The 26,096-nt window shown below is 45.9% G+C and overlaps 1 protein-coding gene across 2 annotated transcripts in view; it reads right to left on the bottom strand.

The window, feature by feature from the left end:
* Positions 1-25,191, bottom strand: part of BTBD10 (BTB domain containing 10) — a 43,119-nt gene extending 17,928 nt beyond the window's left edge. Inside the window, exons 1-3 of one of the 2 annotated variants that reach the window (XM_069739806.1) lie at positions 25,059-25,171; positions 14,808-14,954; positions 756-952 (exon numbers count right to left, since the gene is read on the bottom strand). In XM_069739806.1, the coding sequence (XP_069595907.1) occupies positions 756-952; positions 14,808-14,908 (298 nt within the window). In that variant the 5' untranslated portion in view covers positions 14,909-14,954; positions 25,059-25,171. Of the gene's footprint in view, positions 1-755; positions 953-14,807; positions 14,955-25,058 lie in introns of both variants that reach the window. The other variant, XM_069739807.1, reaches the window with a different exon arrangement.
* Between the last annotated feature and the right edge of the window lie 905 nt (positions 25,192-26,096).

Raw genomic sequence — 26,096 nt, 5'->3', positions numbered from 1 at the left:
ACCATTTTTCTATATATTGTGCAGACATCGCTGATTGAGGCCGATGCGTCAGGCCACTGGTTTCAGCCTTAATGGGTTGCTGCCCCATTTCCCTTTCTGGATGCAAAGACGAAGGGGGGAAAAAAAAAAAAAAGTAAAAATCCGCTTTACAATTCTGCCCATTGCAAAGATATGAAATCAATTTTCTTATTGTGGTTGTGACTGCTCAAGTATTTTGGAGGTGGAAAAAAAAATAATAATAGCATGAATTCTCAAAGTTTGTTATTCCTAAATTAAAATAGATCTATGTAACTATTTCTAATACATTGCTCTGATAATTGTGTGATCCAGTCACATAATGATGCAGTTACCATGCACTATACCAGCAGATGACGGAACCATTAGAGCGCAGCATGCAGCCCATAACACATAATAGTAGAAACTTTTCCCAAATTGTTCCCCTTTTCCATTTGTATATGTGATCCAATCATAGGAGTGACTGAACGCTAAAATACCATCTGTGTGATTCCTGCAATCCAGGCCGAATGCCCAGTATATAGCAATGACCGAAATCTGAGGACATGTACCAACAGCAGACGACGAGCTGTGTGTGCAAGGATCCATAAAAATAGCAATGTCAGAGAAACTCCTACACTCTTACGACCGGATGTGTGAAGTTTTGCATGCAGAGAAATGAGCCTGTGTGATATTCTGTACTCCAGGCTTAATGTGTGACCGATGGAAACCATCTCCGGACCGTCATCTTTGCCACCTACCGCTTTGATGCTGCCGTGTAGGGGAGGTAACGTTTCGGATGCAGGGAGTCAGCTGGCTCTCTCCTCTTTCGTGGGACGAGTCTCGAGATCTGTCACTTGACCGACGTCTATCTCTTGATCTTTCATGACCGCCACTGGCACCATGGAGACTCATCTTTGTGTGGCCAGTGCCTGTTCTAGCTCCTCGAGACGGAGTGCTGAAAAAAAAGAAAGTGAGTTCATATATAAAAGGAAAAAAAGATGTGTTCTGGATACCAAACAAAAAAAAAAGACAAAAAACTTTGTACAGACATGAAAACAGCCAACAATACATACAAAGAGAGAAAAGTCATATGTAAAGAGGATAGGAAGAGACTTGAGCAAACTGAACAAAAAGTCAAATAATATGGAGATCCCCTGCAGGCACGATAATATTACCGTAGGTCTGAAAGACATACAGGTGACGACAAAGACAGACAATGGAAGCACACTGATGTCAGGGAACCCTCAAGACTAAAAGGAAGAGAATGCTACAGCTTGTAAACTGCATCCAAATGTACAATATCTGGGATTTTTTTTTTCTAGAGGAGATGGGAGTGGGTTGACAAATGTACATCTAGATATTGTCTGCTACAGATGCCAAAAAGGAGGCCGGCCAGATGTCTGCTGCACGCTTTAGGGTATGTGCACACGTTCAGGTTGTTTCGTGTTTTTTTTCGCGATAAAAACACATTATAAACTGCAGACATATGCAACCTATAATTTAGAATTCATTCTACAATTTTTGTGCACATGATGCATTTTTTTCCGCACAAAAAAAACGCATTGCGGTAAAAAAAAAAAAAAAGCAGCATGTTCAGTAATTTTGTGGATTTTTCGCGTTTTTTCCGCTATTCTATGCATTGGGGAAAAACGCATAAAAAAAACGCGAAAAAGAAACGCATGCGGATTTCTGACCGAAATGTCCGGTTTTTGTCAGGAAATTTCTGCTAGAAAATCCTGACGTGTGCACATACCCTTATGGAAAGCAGGATTAAAAGCAGAGCCTTGATAGGAAAGCAGACACAAAGGATTTTTAACAATGAGAACAGTTTCTTACAGGACTGGTGAGAAGTGGCAATTCCTCATCCCCAGAAATGGTCTGGTGAAGAGCAAAAATACCATCATCTAGACCTAGCAGTAACCTACGAGACCTTCCTTTTCCAGGTAGGCATTCTTGGAATATTCACATCTTCCATACCAATGTGTACATGTGATCTTATTTATGGGGCACCTCATCAGTACGGAGCATGAATGCACGATAAAACTGGAGCAAAGCCATCATCACTGGCACCAAGAGACGGTTCGGTAAAAGTAACACTGAACAAAGGAGCGAGCACGGATCATATGCACACAAAGAAGTGCCGAAGATGAAAGACAAGAGCTGCAACTCTCCAATAATGGCATCAGATCTCCCCGGGGAGACATACACACCTTGCACTTGGGCCACTCATGCACGGGAAAAGCTTGGGTACAAGAGCACAAAGGAAATGTGCGGCATCAAGTAATGACTGTGCAAAAGCCGGGTTAGCATCTCTGTACATTCCTTGCAAAGTTCAGCATATTGCAGCATTAGTCCAGCGTCTGGGGGTCCTTTAGGCTTTCCTTACCCTCGTGCCTCAATGGCAGATCTTCAGGAGACGCCACCTCCCAGATATTAATACAACTCATTTTCACACAATCAGTGATTCAGACTGGCGTAGTGATCGGGGGCTGACGTCTCCAGCCACACCACCCCATTACCGCTGCTTTGTGAGAGCAGTTTTTTTTTTACCAGCCGGCTGCTATTGGATGTCCCACGGTGACAGGCAGAATACAGGCGGAGGGGGGGGGGGAGACGTTTCTAAGCCATTTCGAGGCTAACAAGATTTTCTAGTAGAACTCGTCAGATCTGATGCCGCGGCTGTTGCAAATTACTCGAATGAATGACTTAAACCTCTGTCATTTAGGCAACAGCTATTTCATAGACAGAAGCAGACGGGCTTCAGAGACGGAACCCCGGATGAACGAGTGCTCGCTGGAAAGACCCCTCAAAAAGGAAGAGGAGGGGGAAAAAAAAAATGCTGCAATCTGACACATAAAAAGCCAGAAAGCAGCAAACTATGGAGAGAGAAGGAAAAACAAACAAGGTACATTGCTAGGGGCTTTGTCACTAGAGATCTGCAGTCTTTTTTTTTTTTTTCCCGGAAAACACATCAATAATGTAGTATTGCCGGAATGACAAAGCAAACTGAACATTATGGATGGCAAAGCAGGAAGAAACATTGTGACTGCCTGCAAAAATGTCAAGTGGATGAGATTCTATCCATACGCTGCGTAATAAATCTGTGCAAACGCCACTCAAATGACATCTCTTGTGATACAGGAAGCCATCGAGTAATAAATAAGTGAACAACCCCTCTAAATGTTTCCACCCTTATGGACCCATCTGTAAATTTATACGGTCTAGTGGACAACCCCTTTAATGGTCGTATGGGGATATTTAGCAATGGTACAATGTGTTATTGAGGTCATCCTACATATATAAATAAAAATTATTATTATTATTATCCTACGCTCCTTTGAATGAGGCCTTAAACCTGCACATTTTCCTCTTTGCATTGCAATTTATGCTGCAGATATTCACCACAGTGTGTACACGTGATTCCCTAAAATGCCATGTACGGCACTGGAACAGCAAAAAGGAGCATTTTCCCATCCAGAAGCTTTGTTTCCAGTGAGAATGTAAAATTGTAAAATGTCCCATATAAAATATATTACAACATACCCAGGGATTTTATATATTGTGTTGCTTTAATAATCTATAGAACTAAATAAACAGCACTTTACTGAAACAAACAAATAGTACTAACAGCTTTCTAGACATTTACTAAAAATGCACAAATAGAGGACAATTAAAAACAAAGGAGAATTGCACGGCTGACTCATGTCAAGTGCTTGATAGCTGATCCTGACCTAGGAGCCAAGTGACAGCGATACGGTCCTTGCCCTGGTATCAGCTGCCAGTCATATGGTTCAGACCTCGATCCTAAATTTCAGTAATTCAAGGCTGTCCCGAGGTCAGAGGTGTAAAATAGTATCTGTACCAGCAGCTGGGGAGCCACAAGCACAGGTCACCGATGAGGGAATAATGCTCAAAACCAGTAGTGGTCAACCAGAAATATTATTGGGGTCTCACATACAGTCATTGATATACAACAGAGACCAAATTGGGGACATGCATCCAAATATAGGCCTCAATTATAGTCTGCCAGATGTCACAGTGTCCTTTTCCAGCAGTCCTCTTAATTTCAATGTTAGAGTTAGGGCACCTGCAGCAGCTCCGGATATGGCATCATGTTTTACACATGCAAGTAACTCGTTGTTTGCTTATCCCCCAATAAATCGCACCTTTAGTGTAGAGATCTGATGTGCCAGTCATGAGAAATTTAGTATAGAAGCCATGAGAAAATCAGACTGGTAATGCTGTTCCTCGGGGGCGTGTCAAGAACTTTGTACCACCCCCAGGGAACTGCACATTTCTCCCAATTTCCATACGGTTTCTACACCAAGTTTCTCATGACTGGCACACAGTTTCTCGAAGATATAAGTATCATTTTTATTGGGGGCGTGTCCTAGCTGGCCATGTGAGTGGAAGCAGGGAAGAGTGCTCCCGCTGCCAGAAGGACAAAAATCCTGCTTTAACCCCGATTTTCGGGTAAACTCACCTAAATCCGGCTGGCTGAAGGTCCGGAGAGTGCAGCGGTGCGGAGCAGCAGGTCCGGAGTCGGCAGCGATGACCAGGAGGCGGCAGAAAGACGCTGGCACCAGCGATGCAGGAGCCGGCCAAGATGGCTCCGATGCTAGGGAGGACGCCGAGAAGGAGAACGCCGCATGTCAGCGGCGCATGGAGGTGGCCGCAAAGCTGCAGCAGTATGCCAGAGTGGAGGCTGCTGAGGAGGCAGAACCAGGATCTGGAGCTGGAGCTGACCAGGAGGAGGAGGAAGCAAGCAAGGCTGAGCAGCATGAGGTACAGAGGGGGAAGGAGAGAGGCAGCATGGCTGGGGCTAGTGGGGGACCTGAAGCCATATCACAGGGAGAGGAGCCGACTCTTAGAGATGTTATCACACTGATCTCTTCATGTCAGCAATCCCTGAACTCCTTGGCCCAGCAGATGCAGGAAGTTAAAGGGGACACGGCACAGATTAATGCGGCTCTGCAGAAAATGGACAAACGTATAGGAGTGGTGGAGGAGAGGGTGAGCACGGCAGAAGATCACATAGTTAAGCTACAAAAAGCTGAAAAGAAGTTCGCCCAAGCAATAGCCGAGCTCGCTGCCAAAAATGAGGATCTGGAAAATAGATCCAGAAGAAATAATATACGTATAGTGGGGCTGCCTGAAAAGACTGAGGGGAGAAATCCCACTGAGTTTGTGGAGAACTGGCTGTTGGAGAAGATTGGGAACACAGTGTTGACAAAAGTTTTTGCTGTTGAACGGGCTCATAGGGTCCCGCCGCAGCCCCCTGCCCCAGGAGCGAATCCCCGTACCATGCTTGCTAAAATACTGAACTACAGGGACAGAGACATTATCCTCAGAAAGGCTAGAGAGATGGAGGATCTGACGGCTGGAGGTCAGAAAATCGCCATTTATCCGGATTATTCCGCTGCGGTTCAGAAGCAGCGGATGAAGTTTACTGGAGTCAAGCGGCGACTGAGGGAGCTGGGAGTGCAGTACTCAGTGATGTTTCCCGCCAAGCTGAGACACCGGAGGACGCTACCCAGTGGCTTGATACTCATGAGAAAAAACTTAAGGGAATGGGCGACTGACATTTCGGCGAGATCCAGTTGGGATTTGTTTTCTCTGTCGATAGAGGAGAGTTCTGCGCTCGTTAGCAATGGTTAAAGAGTTGAGCAACTGTTGGGGGTTTTGCTGGGCCATATTGAAGGAATGGCCGGAGGGGACAGTACCAACTACTAAGTACGGGGGAGGAGGGTTATGCTAGGTACTGTGAACTGGTTTGGTACTTTTTCTATATGTTAATATAAGTTGAAATGTTAAGATACAATAAAGTGAAAGTTGGGGGGGAAATTGTGATTGCTATGGCAGCGGGACGCGAATGGAGAGGGTTAAGTAAGGGAGAGTGTTAGCAGTGGGGCCCCACTCTTGATGAGAGGAAGAATGCGTTATATTGGGGGGGTTAGGGGGGCAAGTTGGGAGGGGGCAGGGGGGGAGGGGGGGGTTGGGGCAGCTCATACTTGGGAAATTGGATACTTTAAGAAATGATGAGCCACATTATGGGAGATTGTATTAAAATATTGAGTTGGAACGTGAGAGGCCTGGCGGATAAAACACGGCGGCCGGCAAGTCTGCAGTATGTCCGAGAACAGAAGGTCTCGATGATATGTCTGCTGGAGACACATTTAGTGCGGGAGAGGGTGAACGTATTGAATAGGCGCTGGATACAGAGGGCATATTCTACTTTCTCGACGTACTCTAGGGGTGTGTCTGTGTTGATTCCTGCTGGGGTGCAATATGAGGAGGTAGCGGTAAAAGAGGATGTGGATGGTCAGTATGTGGTGGTGAAATGTAAAATAAATGGAGTATTGATGTGTATAGTGGCAATGTATATTCCGCCCCCATACTCAAGTAAGAAGATGAGAGGTGCTGGAGAGGGTAGAGCGCTGGGGACCGTTACCATTACTAATTATCGGCGACCTTAATAATATATGCGATGACTTTTGGGATAAGAACAAAAACACCCAGAATAGGATGGCGGGACACATCACTATGTTTGGGACTTATGTCGGGGAAGTGGGCATGGTTGATTTATGGAGAGTTAGACATATCGGGGAAAGGGCGTATTCATGCTACTCACCAGCTCATGGTACGCTGTCTAGGATTGATCTGGCACTGGGTAACCGATTACTAGATACGATGGTAAGGGACGTGAGATATTTACCTAGGGCTCTCTCAGACCATAGTCCAGTTGAAGTGGAATTTCGATCAGTGGGGACACGGAACGGGAGCAGAAGGGAGTGGAAAATTCACCCTAAGTGGCTACACAGTATAGACTTGGAGAAGATTAAGAAGGAATTGGTGGAATTTTTTGAGATAAATGAGGGTAGCGTAGATGTGCTTACTGTGTGGGAAGCCATGAAAGCGTACTTGAGAGGGCTGTTTAGGGATATTAGCTGGTGTAAGCGGAAATCGAGAGAGGCAGAGAGGTTGGCGATAGATGAGCTGAGGGTGGCTGAAGATGAGATGGTAATAATGGGTACTTTGGAGGCTGGGAGGAGGTTAAAAGCAGCTCAAAGCCAGCTAGAGGCGGTCTTGCTGAGTAAGGCTGAAAGGAAGAGGGAATTCATGAATTTGGCCTATTACCAGGAGGGTGAATCTGTGGGTCATTTGCTGTCGCTGGTGGCATCTGCCCAGAGAAATTCTTCCTTTGTTCACTCTTTGGTGACTGGGAGTGGTGTTGCTGTTTCTGAGACTTCAGAGATTTTGGAGACTTTTGCAGATTTTTACGCAGACTTATACTCCTCTCGGGTAGATGGGTCAATGGAGGACACGGTGGCGTTCCTTGAGGAATTGGAGCTCCCGAGGCTGAGTGACACAGCTAGGGAGGATTTGGAGGCTCCCATTACGGAGGAGGAACTGGGACGGGCATTGCAGTCGATGGCTAATGGGAAGGTGCCTGGCGTAGACGGATTTCCTGCCGAAATTTATAAAAGCTTGGGGGAAGTGTTGATCCCTAAATTGAAGGCGGTCTTGGAAGAGGCTACGAATGGTGGAAGGCTACCGGCATCTATGCGGGAGGCCACAATAGTGGTGATTCCAAAGGAGGGGAAAGACCCGACACAGCCGGATTCATATCGGCCAATTTCTTTGCTTACTATCGAAGTTAAACTCCTGGCTAAGGTGTTGGCGATGAGGTTGACAAGTGTTATTTCTGGCCTGATACACTCAGACCAGTCTGGCTTTATGCCTGATAGGTCAACTGCGATTAATCTACGAAGGCTGTATATGAACTTGCAACTCAAAGCCGATAACTGTGGCCAGAGAGTTATTGCATCTTTAGACGCTCACAAGGCGTTCGATAGTGTGGAGTGGGGGTATCTCTGGCAGCTGTTGCGAAGAATGGGGTTTGGACCGCAGTTCATATCATGGATTCAATTAATGTACTCGATGCCGATGGCCAGGGTTAGGGTAAACGGGGAGTTGTCACGGACCATACAATTGGCTAGAGGGACGAGACAGGGGTGTCCGCTCTCCCCCCTTTTGTTTGCTCTGGCGGTGGAACCACTGGCCGCTACGCTTCGACGGTCTGATGAGGTGACGGGGTTTAAATATGGGATGATTGAAGAAAGGGTGGCGTTGTATGCGTATGATATTTTGTTGTTTCTGGCTGACCCGGTTGCATCCTTGGAGGGAGCCATTGGGATTATTGAACGATTCGGATCAGTGTCAGGACTTAGGATAAATTGGAGTAAGTCTATCTTGTTTAAGGTGGACGATGTGGATGGGGAGCCATTGGAGGACGGGCGACTGGAGGTGACGAGTAAATTTAAGTACCTGGGAATATGGGTATCTATGCCGGTCACTGACTATATACATGAGAATCTGACTCCAATCTTGGGTGCCCTCAAGGCAAAAGCGGATGCATGGCTTAAGCTACATTTGTCTGTGGTAGGCAGGGTGAATCTTATCAAAATGATTCTGATGCCGAAAATACTGTATATTCTTCACAATGCGCCGGTTTGGATACCACGTGGGAAATTTAGATAGATCAACTCTCTGTTTAGGAATCTGATTTGGGGGAGGCAGCATCCGCGTATCAAACTGGAGACACTTCAGCGAGCCAAGGATGATGGGGGTCTGGCATTGCCTAACCCTGAGTTGTACTTTCTTGCAGCCCAGAGTCAGCATTTAAGGGGCTGGGCGCATGGGGGGGGGTCATCTGGGGCAGTACAGCGGTTGATGGAGGTGGTGACAAAAAGAAGGCCAGTGGTGCAATGTTTGGAGGATGGATCCTTGGAGAGTTTGGGGAAGCTATATCCGACTTTGCTGTTGATACGCAAGCTGTGGAGTAGATTGAGGCACATACGTGGGATCACGGACTTGACTAGATACTCGCCGCTATGGCATAATAACAATCTGAAAGAATTTGAGGCATTGGGAGTACTGATAGAGTGGTTGGGCAAAGGGATTCAGTATGTGTATCAAATAATTGAACAAGGTGAACTGAAATCATTTTCCCAATTGCAGGCGGAATTTGGTCTTGGGTCTGCAGGGGAGTATCAATATTTGCGGATGAGGCATGCCTTTGGAGCTCAGAGTAGGAACGGAGGTATTAGGATTCAAAGGGATATAGTACTGGAGTATGTGTGTAATGATGGGACGACTGGAGGAGTCATATCCACTCTGTACAGGGATCTGTTGCACACTTTTCTATTGGGGTTTCCAATAATGGCGAGAGCTAAATGGGAAAGGGATTTGGGCCCAATAGATAACGAGACTTGGGAGTCGGTGTTGGAATGGATCCCAAGACTGTCGCTGAGTGAACCGTATAGACTGTCACAGCTCTATGTGATACACAGAGTTTATAGGTCTCCGATGGTGCTATATAAGGCAGGATTGCGTAATGACTCTGAATGTCCGAGGTGTAAAGGTACTGTCACACTAGACGATATCGCTAGCGATCCGTGACGTTGCAGCGTCCTCGCTAGCGATATCGTCCAGTGTGACAGGCAGCAGCGATCAGGCCCCTGCTGGGAGATCGCTGGTCGGGGAAGAAAGTCCAGAACTTTATTTGGTCGCTGGACTCCCCGCAGACATCGCTGAATCGGCGTGTGTGACACCGATTCAGCGATGTCTTTGCTGGTAACCAGGGTAAACATTGGGTAACTAAGCGCAGGGCCGCGCTTAGTAACCCGATGTTTACCCTGGTTACCATCCTAAAAGTAAAAAAACAAACGCTACATACTTACCTACCGCTGTCTGTCCTCCAGCGCTGTGCTCTGCACTCCTCCTGCTCTGGCTGTGAGCGTCGGTCAGCCGGAAAGCAGAGCGGTGACGTCACCGCTCTGCTTTCTGGCTGCCCGGCGCTCACAGCCAGACCAGAGAAGCAGAGCGCCGAGGACAGACGGCTGTAGGTAAGTATGTAGCGTTTGTTTTTTTACTTTTTAGGATGGTAACCAGGGTAAACATCGGGTTACTAAGCGCGGCCCTGCGCTTAGTTACCCGATGTTTACCCTGGTTACCGGGGACCTCGGGATCGTTGGTCGCTGGAGAGCTGTCTGTGTGACAGCTCTCCAGCGACCAAACAGCGACGCTGCAGCGATCCGGATCGTTGTCGGTATCGCTGCAGCGTCGCTATGTGTGACGGTACCTTTAGTCTACGGATGCAGACATTTTCCATATGATGTGGACATGTCCGAGGTTGGCTGCCTTCTGGGTGGTAGTTTTGAGTCGTATGGAAGGTGCGTATGGATGCACGGTGCCAAGGGACCCAGTTGTCTGTTTGTTGGGATGCGTGGATGAGATTGGGGTGGATAAACACCTAAAGATAGCTATAGCCAGATTGTTGTATATGGCTAGGAAGGTGATAGCTAGAAACTGGATTAGGGAAGAGCCGCCGTCAAGAGGAGAGTTCCTCCAGTATGTGAAACAGGGCCTGACACTAGAAAAAGGGATTTATAAGAAGAAAAGGGAAAACTGAAACGTTCAATAAAATGTGGTCTTCATGGATTGCTATGGGATAGTAATGTGAAGTGTGGCCTATACGATTGGTTGAGGGATTAGATACTCTATTGTTTTAATGATGGTAGTAATTAACAAGATGAGCTGCTTTGTGGGGAGGGGGTGGGGGGCTTTGGAATGGAAGGGGGCTGTTTGAAGGGGGGGAAAATACTCTATATTGAAAATGTAAAAGTAACATGTTAATTGCCTTGTTATTCTTAATAAAAATTTATTTGAATAAAAAAAAAAAAAAAAGTATCATTTTTATTGGGGGACAAGGACTTACACAGTCATAGGATTACATATGTAAAACAATGTGCTATCAGGTTAGGCTGGGTTCACACTGCGTTCCCCCAGTCCGTTAGATGGACTACGTTACACCGCGGCATAACGCGGTGTAACGTAGTCTGCTACCGTCACCATTGACTCCAATGTCGGACGCATTGCTAGCACACGCCCACAATGGGTGTGCGCTAGCAATGTGCCGTCTGAGTGACGGACCCCGAGACGTGGGCTGCAGCGTTTCCAAGCCGTCACTGCTAGCCCGGATAGAGCTAGCAGATGCTCTATCTGCGCTAGCGATGTGCCAAAGTCGGCACTTGCGTTACAGCAGCCCGTTTAACGCATGTGTTGATCGGGCTGCTGTAACAGTGTGAACCCGGCCTTACTGTTAAGTAATTGTTTGTGGAAAGCTATATGGGATAGTAAGGCCCCTAAATGCAGACTAGAGTTTGTTTTTTCTGCACATCTTGTTAGTGGTGTTGAGATTACATTTGCAACATGTAAATTAAAATGCATATTTATGAAAGTTTCACATTTTATAAAGAATATTTGCATCTAATTTCACTAGTGTAGCCTTCTACAGGTATGTGCTACCACTGACAGCTCATAGGTGTGACTGTGCGTAACAGGAACTTTGAAACTCAAAACTAAGAGCGTTCGGTATAAATTATAGGCAGTTCTTACAACAATACATATTTAATGCGAGTGCCCTGCTCACAGTAAGAGCTCGATGGGTGAAGTGTTGAGTCAGAATATGGTCACAAGGCAATTAAGAGAAACGCAATAACATAATGGTGAAATATCAGACTTGGGACTAGGACGTGTGTCAAAAAGGAAAGACAGAGGTGCAACCTAAACCGTCTGCATTAGTAAGGGCCAAACCCCATCCGGAATGGAGACACACGAAACACAACTGTCAGTGCAGACGGTAACGCATTACGTATGCTGCGGAACGTATTATATGTACAATGTTATTCTTGCTCACATAAGATGAAGTCTGAAATTTGTAAAAAGGGCAATTTCAATGTTTTCTCTTATTTCTACAAACTGCTAACATTAGTATGGCCGGAAACAAAATCCTCCAGAATTTAATGAATAGGCCGCCTGAAACGGAAGGATGAACTTGCCCCCATAGTGACTTTCACCATTTAAAAAGCAACCAGTCACTGAAATTGTTATGTTAACTTCTAGATTTAAAAAAAAAAAAAAAAAAAAAAAGTTGAATTGCAGCCAGAATGAAAAGCAACCTAGCCCTCCTCGGACACGGGACGATGGATGCCCCTCACTATTATCTCAGCTTGGTCCTTCCCAAGCCCGGGCAGGTCCAGTATAGCTCCGATAAGGAACAGGGACATGGCAGTGACCATGACCAGCAAGGGGCTTGTTAGGATGCTAATTGGTTTATAATTATAGGCATTACTTGGCTGAAATGTTTTGCATTTTCCCATTTTTTTTTTCTTGCAAGTGACCATATACCGTATAGTGTAGCCATCATTGGGAAGATAGAGGCAAAGTACAAACTATCGGCTCTCCATCTCCTAGCACGGTCACCTCTGCTGTACTGCCCCTATAGGGTTAATTCTCAAAGATGCTGGGAACAACCTCACTGCTCATTTCAATTACAAATGCTGTGCAAGTTCCCAGAAGTATTGATTAAAAGGTCAAGTAAGGTCACGTCAAATATGGATTTGATTCAGATTTCTCATTTGTTCATTTACTTTGCATGTGTTAAATAGGTTGGCCTGTCTTCTGATAAAAGTCTGCAGTCACTATGTGACAGACAGCATGAGGTCGTGTGACCACGAATGCCACTGTCATACATGCCGTCACGTGCCAACTAGACGTGGTCAGCTTCTCTCAATTCACTTGTATTAAGAAAAGCCAGGCACGTCTAGTCTGATTGTGACCAGAAGTATGCAAATCACATACGTGTTGCCCGTTCTCGCAAGCACAACCAGCGAGCAGTCCGTAAGACGGCAGGATTAGAAGTCCACAGTCACAGAGTGACTGTAGACTCATCAGGAGACCATGCATCTCCTTATGTTCAATTTAATAGCTTATTTAACTAATCACCAGGTTTTTGCTACTTAACTGAGCGCAGCACAAAGTAGGTGCCGAGACCCGATACCAGAAATGTGTCACTTACTGGACTGCTTGCTGGCATTTTGATAAAATCCATGTTTTCTCTGCTGTACACCTAGCAGTTCTCCGAATGCTGAGCTCTGTATAACCCCCGCCCACACCACTGATTGGCAGCTCTCTCCCAGTGTACACACAAGGCTGCCAATAAGTGAAGGGGGCGTGGTTGGCAGTGATAATCTACAGCTGATAAGAGAGGGATTTTTATCAAAACTACAGCAAGCAGTCCTGTAAGTGACTCGTCTTTGGAATTAGTGTCTCTATCCCTAAATTACGATGGCAAACACCTGGTGACTTATTCCCTTTTAGACTTCTATCTTTGAAAGCATTCTTACTTTGCAACATTCCCCCCCCACCCCACACCTAAAACCTTTGCACAGTATTAAATACACAGTAGATAATATATAATACATACAGGTTCTCCACGTGGTGCTGGTGATATTTGCATTACTTTATGTAATCTAATGGTGAACATAGACCTCAGATCTCTCCCAAATCCCTATGGGGTGAGCAGAGTAGGTCGCCTACAGACCAATTATCGAGCCGGAGAACAAAAGGGTTGGGATTTACTGTTCCTCCTCAATCTCATGTGACCGGCGAGGTGAGAGCTGGAGGATCCCACCAAAGTTTTTGGGTTTAGCTGACTATTAGGCACGGGGACTTTTACACAATTGGAAGAGTAAAAGGTACCGTCACACTAAGCGACGCTGCAGCGATACCGACAACGATCCGGATCGCTGCAGCGTCGCTGTTTGGTCGCTGGAGAGCAGTCACACAGACAGCTCTCCAGCGACCAACGATCCTGAGGTCCCCGGTAACCAGGGTAAACATCGGGTTACTAAGCGCAGGGCCGCGCTTAGTAACCCGATGTTTACCCTGGTTACCAGCGTAAAAGTAAAAAACAAACAAACACTACATACTTACCTTCTGCTGTCTGTCCCCGGCGCTGTGCTTTCCTGCACTGACTGAGCACAGCGGCCAGAAAGCAGAGCTCTGCTTTCCGGCCGCTGTGCTTACACAGGGCAGAGAAGCAGAGCGCCGAGGGACAGACAGCAGAAGGTAAGTATGTAGTGTTTGTTTGTTTTTTACTTTTAAGCTGGTAACCAGGGTAAACATCGGGTTACTAAGCGCGGCCCTGCACTTAGTAACCCGATGTTTACCCTGGTTACCAGCGAAGACATCGCTGAATCGGTGTCACACACGCCGATTCAGCGATGTCAGCAGGAAGTCCAGCGACGAAATAAAGTTCTGGACTTTCTGCAGCGACCAACGACAGCACAGCAGGGGCCTGATCGCTGCTGCCTGTCACACTGGACGATATCGCTAGCCAGGACGCTGCAACGTCACGGATCGCTAGCGATATCGTTTAGTGTGACGGTACCTTAACACTTGAAGACAATTAACCATTCCCCAAATGGTCTAAAACAACCTAGGTGAATCGCAACACTGGGTTAACGCCCATCTTTCTTCTGGCTTTTGCATAGTGTCAGGAATATTAAAAAAAAAAAAAGTTTGACATAATTTAAAACAGCAAGCCAAAATCAAACCATTTTTTGCAATCCTGGACAGACCAGTGGTCAGAAATTGATTTGCTACCAGGATGTGTTCCGAGTCTGGCCTATGCTGGTAAATGTCGAATATACCAGTACTAGTTTTACAACACCTAAAATGCAAAAGCAATGTCCGCTCCAAGTAGATAATTAACCAAAAATCATGAGAAAGCTTATAAATCGTGATTTGCTTTGGCAAAAGCAAGGAAATAAAGCAGAGATGAGGACAGAGTTCACAGATAACCAGTGACGGGGGAATGAGCATCATGAACCCACACACCATGTATCTAGGAGGCAATGACGTAAACGGTATACACGACGAGCCATTGGTTTTCGAGTACCTACCTTGAGTGTTTGTACAGTTTACGTGGTCTATTACACAATTTCCGATCCCAGTTCTCTGGATCACTGGAGTTACTGTCATAAGGATGGGAACGTCCAGCCATGCCACTCCCAGCGTCCTCACACTACTCTTCTGTAAGCACACATGACCTATATAACACAGCAGTATTGATCATAATAACACAGGAGGCCATGCAGAGAGAAAGCAATCCCACTGTCTGTAACCGTTCTCTAAACGTCCCCTCTCTCAATGCCCCCTTCCCCTATGTACAAGGCATTAATCACGCTGCGCCTCATCAGGACCAGCATTAGTCATCACACAATGGGGAGGAAATTCATCAAGACAGTCAGGAACTAAAAGCAAGGACAATTTCACACATCCATGTCTAGTGGTTCACACGTAGATTGCTTGCAGGTCTCCTGACCCAAAGTTTATATATTGGTTATAAGGCTATCAAGTTCAGGTCAGGAGATCCAAGGACAGTCCAAGCATCACAGTCTGCGTACAGATCAAAAAAAAAAAAAAAAAAGTAGCATTCAAGCGACAAGGACAGATAACTGGAACTCTTTTTTCCAAATTTGGTTGTCATGGCTGGAACTATACCCGGATGATCAAGTGAGGAAGGCTCTCACCCTTTCTCCATGACGAGTTGCCTCTTTTCAGATTCGGTGGCGGTATAGGGACACTAGAGGGGCCAGTGTTGGGGCCGGGCCAATAATTGTTGTCACAGGAAAAAACTACTCTTTTCTCTTTTTCAATTTTGTAAAATTGTGGATCAGTTTTATATCACTCATGATTCTGTACCTAATCCCCCTTGTTTCTGTCTTGTCTTTGTCTTGTCTTAAATGTATCAACAAATATAACTCCCTCATATAATATTAAGGTGCTGTTGATATTTTTGTATTTACTATAAATCCAGAACTCCCATGTTGGGAGAACTTTGTGTTATTTTTCAAATAATAAAAATGTATTGAAACAAAAAAAAAAAAAAAAGTAAGGATATGAGAGGCCAGCCTAAAAAGGGAGCCAAGTTTATCTACATTCACACGATGAGCATTTGGTGAGTTTTTCATGTTTCGTCTTTTTCTGCAATTAGGTAAGTTACCGTATATACTCGAGTATAAGCTGACCCGAGTAAAAGCCGACCCCCCTAATTTTGCCACAAAAAAAACTGGGAAAACTTAATGACTCGAGTATGAGCCTAGGGTGGGAAATGCAGCAGCTAATGGAAAATTTCAAAAATAAAAATAGATACAAATAAAAGTAAAATTAATTGAGACATCAGTAGGTTAAGTGTTTTTGAATATCCATATTGAATCAGGAGCCACATATAACACTCCATAAAGTTTATGATGGCCCCATAAGATGCTCCATATTAAAATATGCCCCATATAATGCTGCACAAAGGTTTATAATGGCCCCAAAAGATGCTCCATAGAAACATTTGCCCCATACAATGCTATAGAAAAGGATGATTATGGCCCCATAAGATGCGCCATAGATTATGCCCCATACAATTCGGCATAAAGGTTGAAGCCCCATAAGGTGCTCCATAGATTATGCCCCATATGCTGTTGCTGCGATTAAAATAAAAAAAAAAATGACATACTCACCTCTCGTCGCTCAGGCCCCCGGCACTTGCGATATTCACCTGACCCCTGTTCCAACACTGCGCGCCGCTGTCTCTCGGCTCTCTGACTGTTCAGGCAGAGGGCGCACACTAAACACATCATCGTGCCCTCTCACCTGAACAGTCATAGCCAAAGGACGCGGAAGATGGAGCAGCGCCAGGCGGTGGAACGGGGTCAGGTGAATATCATGCAATGCTCACCTGCTCCCAGCGTGGTCCCTGGCAGCTTCTCACTGTCAGATGGTCTACGGGAGCCAGCAGCTTCTTCCTATGTTCTGCGGTCACGTACCGCTCATTAAAGTAATGAATATGTGTCTATATTCATTACTTTAATGAGCGGTACCACTGAGCAGAGGAAGAGCTGCCGGCGCCCGAAGACCATCGGAGATGTAGGGACCGCGCCAGGAGCAGGTATGTGACAGTCGCCGCTCCCCCGCCGACCCCCTGGGACAACGATTCGAGTATAAGCCGATACGTTTCAGTTTTAGCTGGTTTTTGCTCCAAAGACTGAGGCTCTGTGCACACGATGCGGATTTTGCTGCAGATCCGCAGCATTTCCGCAGCTGCAGATCCGCAGCATTTCCGCAGCTGCAGATCCGCAGCAGTTTCCCATGAGTTTACAGTACAATGTAAACTTATGGGAAACCAAAAACGCTGTGCCCACGCTGTGGAAAAACGCGCGGAAACGCAGCGTTTTATTTTCCGTAGCATGTCAATTATTTTTGCGGAATCCGCAGCGATTTTACATCTGCTCCAATAGAAAACTGCATATGTAAATCCGCAGCAGAATCCGCAATAGAAAACGCGATAAATCCGCAGTAAAAACCGCAGCGGTTTTCCAATGCGCATTTATCAAATTCGCAGCGGAAAAATCCGCAGTGGACCATTCTATGTGTGCACATACCCTAAAGGAAGTTAAATCATGCTTTTTTTGGGACGGGGTGGGGGGGGAGGGCACTATAGGTCATCAATATGCACAAGAGAAGACAAAAACAGCAGCAAAACTTGCATTTCTAAGCAGCTTCTTTATATTTTTTTTTTTCCCCGCAGTAAACACACAACACGGGAAAACAACATTAATAAATTTGGTTCTAATGCACTAGAAAAGGAAATCCACCCTTTAGAAAAAGTGGCTTCGTTCTGGCAAAAAATAAAAAAATATTTTTTTTAAAAAATTGCCGAATTGTGTTTTTTTTCCCACGCCAGAAATCTTGAGTAGAAAAATCACTTGCCACTAACGTGCGAGTTTTTACTGGAGCTTTTGGGCTCAGTTACTTGCCCCACTGTGACTGACCCCATTTTTAAAATTTTTATTTAAAGCACAAAGTAATGGGACTTTTTTATGCTGATCTACTGAGGACATTGACTACATAGTCCTGAGAAGTGAGACAGGGCCCATGTCACTGAACGGCCTTGTAAACATGTTTGTGTGTTCATATTTCACACTTCCGGGCTGATAACCCGGCAATTATTAACCCAACCGTTATATTGAAATCATTCGGGGTCAATTCTAGTCACACCTAAAAATCAGAAAATATAAAAATAAAAATCTGCCTTTGATAAAACAAGCAACAGAAGTTGTGACTGTAGCAGGATTTAGAATTCTGCCGCTACATTGTAAACATTGTGTTATTAATGTGTAGCAGCGTATGAGCCAGTACTTGGTAATAGGGTTATTTTTGGAAGTTGTGTTTGCAGAACTTCTGCTAAAAATCTCCCCCTCTCTGAACCTCTTCAAAAATCTGCAAAACAAGCTCTGAAAGCTAGAGACCATGTTTCCCTATGAGCTGCCAGATCCAAGTGTGGGTGGTTATTAGAATATGTTTTTATCATGGAACACATTCAGCAAAAACAGATCCACTAGCCCCTCTTAACTTGACAAATAGCAAAAAAAGAATAATTTTTGGCCTCAGTCGGGCTTGTAAATGTTTTCTACCTTTCTTTTTTCCCTCTACCGTACAGAAAGGTATGGTCTACAGTATACTAACTTTTCAGAAATTATTTTTCCTTTCCCTCTTTCAAGGGCCATAACTTTATGTTTCCCCATCACATCCATATCAGGGCTTGTTTATTTTTTTCAGTATGAACTGCAGTTTCTAATGACGCCATAATGGGGGAAATGCAATTCCGCCATTTTAATTTTTAAAGGGAACCGGACAGCTGATACATGCTGCTTGTGGATCGGGCAGCATGTATCACACTCGCTGCACAATTCCGTTCTAAAGTTTAACGCTGTGGCGTTTCAGATAAAAAAAAAATATATAGTTTAATAGCCCACTGCCCTGAATTGTCAGGTCTCTGCCTATAACATGCATGCAGGGAGAGACCTGTCAATCCAGGGAAGTGGCCGGGGAGAAGCTGCTGGGGACCCACCTGTCAGACTATTCTCCAGCACAGCTTGGTCCACAACCAGTACAAGTAAGGCTATGTGCACACGTTCAGGATTTTTCGCGTTTTTTTTTTTCATGCTTTTTGGCCATTTTCCGCAGGAAAAACGCTATAAAGACGCATACATAAGCATCCCATCATTTTTAATGCATTCTGCAATTTTTGTGTACGATACGTTTTTTTGTTTTCCGCAAAAAAAAAACGCATCACGGTAAAAAACGCTGCATGTTCATTAATTTTGCAGATTTTTCGCGCTATTTAATGCATTGGTAATAGGCAATATGCGCCAGAAAAAAACTAGTAAAAAATGCGTGAAAAAAAACATGCGGATTTCTTGCAGAAAATGTCCGGTTTTGATCAGGAAATTTCTGCAAGAAATCGTGACGTGTGCACATATCCTTAGAATCCAGTTTTAAAGGGTTATTCCTAACAATGAACGTTTATCACCTAGTCACAGGTTTGACCTGTGGATGGTTGGATGGATATTGAACAAGGCATGAAAATGTGCCCTCAGAATGGAGCAGAGCTGTCTGCCCCTGAATATGAAGGCAGACAGATGCTGAATCTTGTACAACCAAAGTCTATAACCTGGTGAATAATCACAAGCTTCCTTGGCCTCTGCACTATACTCCATCTATATAGGTCACACAGCTTTTTAAGCTTATACTGGTCTGTGCACCAGTCTGACCCTGTCTGAGACCTATGCCGACCCGATTAATGATCCAATCCTCCTTGAGCACACCTGTTGTATAAATGGCAGCCCAGAAATTCAGAGAAGCCAAAGAGTAGCCAACCCTAAAACTAAGTATTAGGCTATGTGCACACTTTCAGGATTTTTCACGGTTTTTTGTCGCTATAAAAACGAGAAAGAAACGCTTACATTAAGCATCCTATTATTAGAATGCAATCCGCAACTTTTGTGCACATGTTGCATTTTCTTCCACGGCGGAATCGCATTCCGGAAAAAAAAAAGCAGAATGTTCATTCTTTGTGCGGAATCGCGGGGATTCCGCACACATAGGAATGCATTGATCCGCTTACTTCCCACATGTGGCAATGCCCACCATGCGGGAAGTAAGCGGATCATGTGCGGTTGGTACCCAGGGTGGAGAAGAGGAGACTCTCCTCCGGGCCCTGGGAACCATATAGTTTAAAAAAAAAAAAAAATAAAATAATCGTGATTCTCACCTTCCGGAGTCCCTCGCAGCCTTCCCGCTCCTCGCGATGCTCCCGTTCCCAATGATGCTTTGCGGCAGTGACCTAGCGGTCTCGTGAGACCGCTACGTTATCTGAGGTCATTACTGGGAACGGGAGCATTGCAAGGAGCTGGAAGCCTGCGGGGGATGCCGGAAGGTGAGAATATCACGATCCTCCACAGGCAGCATTAATAGTAAAAAGTTGGTCACACTTGTCAAGCACTATGTTTGACAAGTGTGACCAACCTGTCAATCAGTTTTCCAAGTGATGCTACAGATCGCTTGTAAAACACTAGCATTCCGCAACCTAATTACGCTTGTAAAAGGCTAGTGTTTAGCAGGAAAACGCATGCCTATTCCGCATGCGTTTTTCCCCATTGCAGGGAGTTCCGGAATTGCGGCGGAAATTTCCACGGCAATTCCGGACGTGTGCACATAGCCTTAGGCTACAGTCACACTATTCGTATTTGGTCAGTATTTTATATCAGTAGTTGGAAGCCAAAACCAGGTAAGGAACAATCAGAGGAAAAGTATCATAGAAACACGTCACCACTTCTGGATTTATCACCCACTCCTGGTTTTGGCTTCCAACTACTGATGTAAAACACTGACCAAATACTGATAGTGTGACTGCAGCCTTAAACTGAAAAAATGGGAAAGAAATAGTGGGGTTCGATTATCAAGCAAGGAGTGTACTATAGAAGCTGGTAGGAAGGAGTTACATGGACTGTAACTGGCAGACTTGTCACTGATGTGGTTTCAAATTTTGCACAGATTTCACCTTCTGCACTGCCAATGGTGAAATACATAGGAAAAACTGCATAATTCATAGACTTTGGATTTAGGCTGCCTTCACACGTTGCGTATTTCAATTCATGACAAGACTGCATCATTTTTTCCCCCAATTTGCTACAATCACAACAAAAAAGTTGAGACGTGGCTGCAACATGAAAACCAAAATCGTGGATGAGATTTGGTAATATCCCACTTTGTCATTATGTAGACAATTGTGCATGTTCCATCAACAAATCCGGACAGAAAATTAAATCCCCCATGCACCAACCCCTAATGAAAATAACCTAGTGAATTTTGATTTATAAAAAAAAAAAAAAATTCAGGCATGGTTTTCAGAAGAAATCCATGGTTTGGAGGTATTTTAAATGAGGCTTTTGAAGAATGTTCCCACCTCGTTTTGGTTATGTGCACATGGAGTCTTTTTGCAGAGATTTTGAGGAGGATTTGGAGCGTTTCCACTCAATTTCTGCTCCAAAAACTCAAAAAAAAAAAAAACGTGTTTATGTAGACTTGAAGCTTCCAACTGATTTCAGTGTGAAAACCGCATACGCAATAATTCGCTTTGTGTCTCTGTTCGAGAAACGCTCAAGAATTTGGCAACCAAATTAATACAGGTGTCCAAGAATGCAATTAAAACCCATGTAATTAATAAGCCTCCATGTAAACATACCCTAAAGGGTGAAGTCAGCAAAAGCTGAAAAAAGCAGCATAAATACATATGTTGGGGGTTTCAGCCACACAGCGCAAATCTCTACTGCAGATTTTTCGCACCACGTAGAAGAAATTTTATGTAATCCAATTTTAATTTTATAAGCAGATTTTTTGCCTGAAAAAATTAGAAGGAAAATAAAATGCATGCCCCTTGCCCCGTGACAGAAAAATAGCCTGTTTGCTACAGCCTATGATACAATGATTAACGAGAATATGCATTTAATCTGCTCATTTAAGCAATAATAAAAAAAATAAGACAAATCTACAGTGACCTTTGGAAAAGTGTTGGGCACAGCTCTGTCACCGAAGCCTAAATGTTAAAAACATTCTTTACGTCAGTTTGTTAAAATGACTAAAATAGTTTATAAGCCAGAATGCCATGCCAATTGTTCTAGCACACACATAGGCTCATTCAGCCGATCACCATCCTGTCAGACTCCTTCATAAACATATATGTTAACATTCCCCATATTTACTGCCATCAGGAAGAAGTTATAAGTAACCAACAGAAGAGCTTATAACCAATAGAAACATTTTGAATCTGAAGGCTCCCAGTTCTCCTCAAGTATACTTCAACGGTCTGCAACCTCACAACAGATTATCAATGTGATAGAATGGCAACAGGTATGGCATCCTGCAAGGCTATGGTGCCATAACAATAGCCCAGAAATACCATAAAACATGACGTTCCTTCATGACTGTACAAAAGGAGCTACAGAGTTGCACAATGAAGCAGATAACACAATCTGCAACAAAGTATCTGGCGCTTCCTGCTCTCTATTGTGTGCGCCATGTATCACTTCCTTACAAAGTCACAGACCAGAAAACACGTCATGTGGACGCTCACAGACCACAAGGCTCATCACGTACTGAAAATCTGAAATTAGACCTCAAACCAAGGCCAGAAAGCGTAACATTGGCACCAAACTGGGAGACAGGACAACACTACACTGTCATGTGCAAGTCCCAAGCAGAGGGACAAGCGCCCTACTATCTGCATTCATTTCCTAAGCACTATGACCTGTGTATGGCCCAGTCTGTAGTGCGCGGCTGCCTGACCGGAAAACGGCCATTCCTTTCCTACCGGCATCTCTTCTAGTTAGTAGGCCCACCATGACATCGCGTCACAAGATCACCCTTGGCCTACTAATCACAAGAGGCGGCTCGCAGGGCACTGGTCTGTGGCCAACAGGCTACCAATGTGCCCCAGAATCAGGATCCTGCAAATCATTATGCTCATTTCTAGTCTCCAGAAAAGAAGCCATAAGCTTATTCTCCCCCAAATTCTAGATTTTCGGAAATGTCCTATGATAGATTAATATGTTCCACACACAATCACGACCCCCAGATACTGAGACTACCGGCCCCCCGCTTCTCCAAACCACATCTCCCATATACACTACTTATTGTATAATGGTGGCAGAGGCGGCACAGAGCCACACCGAGGGGAAAGGGGGCACCCACGGAAAAGGCACTGTGCCCCACTGGGGGGATACAGAGTTACACAGAGGGGAAAGGGGCGCCCACGGAAAAGGCACTGTGCCCCACTGGGGGGGGGGATACAGTTACACCGAGGGGAAAGGGGGTGCCCACGAAAAAGGTACTGTGCCCCACTGGGGGGATACAGAATAACACCAAGGGGAAAGGGGGTGCCCACAGAAAAGGCACTGTGCCCCACTGGGGGGGGATACAGAGTAACACTGAGGGGAAAGGGGGGCCCACAGAAAAGGCACTGTGCCCCACTGGGGGGGGGATACAGAGTTACACTGAGGGGAAAGGGGGCGCCCACAGAAAAGGCACTGTGCCCCACTGGGGGGATACAGAGTAACACTGAGGGGAAAGGGGGCGCCCACGGAAAAAGCACCGTGCCCCACTGGGGGGATACACAGTAACACTGAGGGGTAAGGGGGCGCCCACGGAAAAGGCACCGTGCCCCACTGGGGGAATACAGAGTTACACCGAGGGGAAAGGGGGCGCCCACGGAAAAGGCACTGTGCCCCACTGGGGAGATACAGAGTTACACCGAGGGGAAAGGGGGCGCCCACGGAAAAGGCACCGTGCCCCACTGGGGGGATACAGAGTAACACCGAGGGGAAAGGGGGAACCCACGGAAAAGGCACTGTGCCCCACTGGGGGGATACAGAGTTACACCGAGGGGAAAGGGGGCGCCCACGGAAAAGGCACTGTGCCCCACTGGGGGGATACTGAGTTACACCGAGGAGAAAGGGGGCGCCCACAGAAAAGGCACTGTGCCCCACTGGGGGGATACAGAGTTACACCGAGGAGAAAGGGGGCGCCCACGGAAAAGGCACTGTGCCCCACTAGGGGGGATACAGAGTAACACTGAGGGGAAAGGGGGCGCCCACGGAAAAGGCACTGTGCCCCACTGGGGGGATACAGAGTAACACCGAGGGGAAAGGGGGCCCCCACGGAAAAGGCACTGTGCCCCACTGGGGGGGGGGGATACAGAGTAACACTGAGGGGAAAGGGGGCGCCCACGGCAAAGGCACTGTGCCCCACTGGGTGGGGATACAGAGTTACACTGAGGGGAAAGGGGGAACCCACGGAAAAGGCACTGTGCCCCACTGGGGGGATACAGAGTAACACCGAGGGGAAAGGGGGCGCCCACGGAAAAGGCACTGTGCCCCACTGGGGGGATACAGAGTAACACCGAGGGGAAAGGGGGCGCCCACGGAAAAGGCACTGTGCCCCACTGGGGGGATACAGAGTAACACCGAGGGGAAAGGGGGAACCCACGGAAAAGGCACTGTGCCCCACTGGGGGGATACAGAGTTACACCGAGGAAAGGGGGCGCCCACGGAAAAGGCACTGTGCCCCACTGGGGGGATACTGAGTTACACCGAGGAGAAAGGGGGCGCCCACGGAAAAGGCACTGTGCCCCACTGGGGGGGGGGATACAGAGTAACACTGAGGGGAAAGGGGGCGCCCACGGAAAAGGCACTGTGCCCCACTGGGGGGATACAGAGTTACACCGAGGGGAAAGGGGGCGCCCACGGAAAAGGCAATGTGCTCCACTGGGGGGGGGATACAGAGTAACACTGAGGGGAAAGGGGGCGCCCATGGCAAAGGCACTGTGCCCCACTGGGGGGATACAGAGTTACACCGAGGAGAAAGGGAGCGTCCACGGAAAAGGCACTGTGCCCCACTGGGGGGGGGGGGGGGGGAACATACACACAAAACCCCCAGCGCGTACTACAGTAAATACCCCCAGACAGTGATAATTGCCCCCAGTCCTGTGACACCTCCTATAGTGCAGCCCCACAATGGCCGCACACCCCACATACAAAGCCTGGTCCCCCGGTCACCCCGCAGACACTGTACCCTACTCCTGTCACAATACGGCTCCTCCCCCCGCACTGCCCGGCGGCCCCGACATTCACACCTCACACGATGCTCCGCCGCCTCCCTGCTCCCTCAGCACAGCGACCTCTCCCCACGTCCGGTCTCCCCGGTCCCGTCACTCCTCTTATACACACAGCCCCGCCAGGCCCGGACACCGCCACCAACCTCACCTTCGGTCCGCCTTACACCGCCATCAGCGCCGCTCTCCCCAGACACCGTGCAGCCTCAGTGCGTCAGCGCAAACACAGGAAAACAAATATCGCGAGAAGAGGTTAAAGCGGGGTCCAGCAAGAAAATCCCGCGAGAACTCAAACTGAAGCTGCTGCATGAGACTGCGGTAAATCCCGCGAGAACCTGACGAGATTATTGTCTGTGACATCCCAGGGGTGACTGTGAGCGACAGCGGAGAACGAGAGTGCAGCACACAGCACAGCTATCATGTGTAGTCACTGACACCACCGTGTGCGACAGGAAGGCTGGGGATTACATTATGGCGGTTATAGTACTATATATAGTATAGTAGTAGTAGTATATTATAGCGGGCAGTATTATAGTAGTTATATTCTTGTACATAGGGGCAGTATTATAGTAGTTATATTCTTGTACATAGGAGCAGTATTATAGTAGTTATATTCTTGTACATAGGAGCAGTATTATAGTAGTTATATTCTTGTACATAGGGGCAGTATTATAGTAGTTATATTCTTGTACATAGGGGCAGTATTATAGTAGTTATATTCTTGTACATAGGAGCAGTATTATAGTAGTTATATTCTTGTACATAGGGGCAGTATTATAGTAGTTATATTCTTGTACATAGGGGCAGTATTATAGTAGTTATATTCTTGTACATAGGGGCAGTATTATAGTAGTTATATTCTTGTACATAGGAGCAGTATTATAGTAGTTATATTCTTGTACATATGGGCAGTATTATAGTAGTTATATTCTTGTACATAGGGGCAGTATTATAGTAGTTATATTCTTGTACATAGGGGCAGTATTATAGTAGTTATATTCTTGTACATAGGGGCAGTATTATAGTAGTTATATTCTTGTACATAGGGGCAGTATTATAGTAGTTATATTCTTGTACATAGGAGCAGTATTATAGTAGTTATATTCTTGTACATATGGGCAGTATTATAGTAGTTATATTCTTGTACATAGGGGCAGTATTATAGTAGTTATATTCTTGTACATAGGAG

This window comes from Ranitomeya imitator, chromosome 9 (assembly GCF_032444005.1).
Source record: "Ranitomeya imitator isolate aRanImi1 chromosome 9, aRanImi1.pri, whole genome shotgun sequence".
In the NCBI taxonomy this organism is placed as follows: Eukaryota; Metazoa; Chordata; class Amphibia; order Anura; family Dendrobatidae; genus Ranitomeya; species Ranitomeya imitator.
This window is presented reverse-complemented; position numbering and strand designations above follow the sequence as displayed.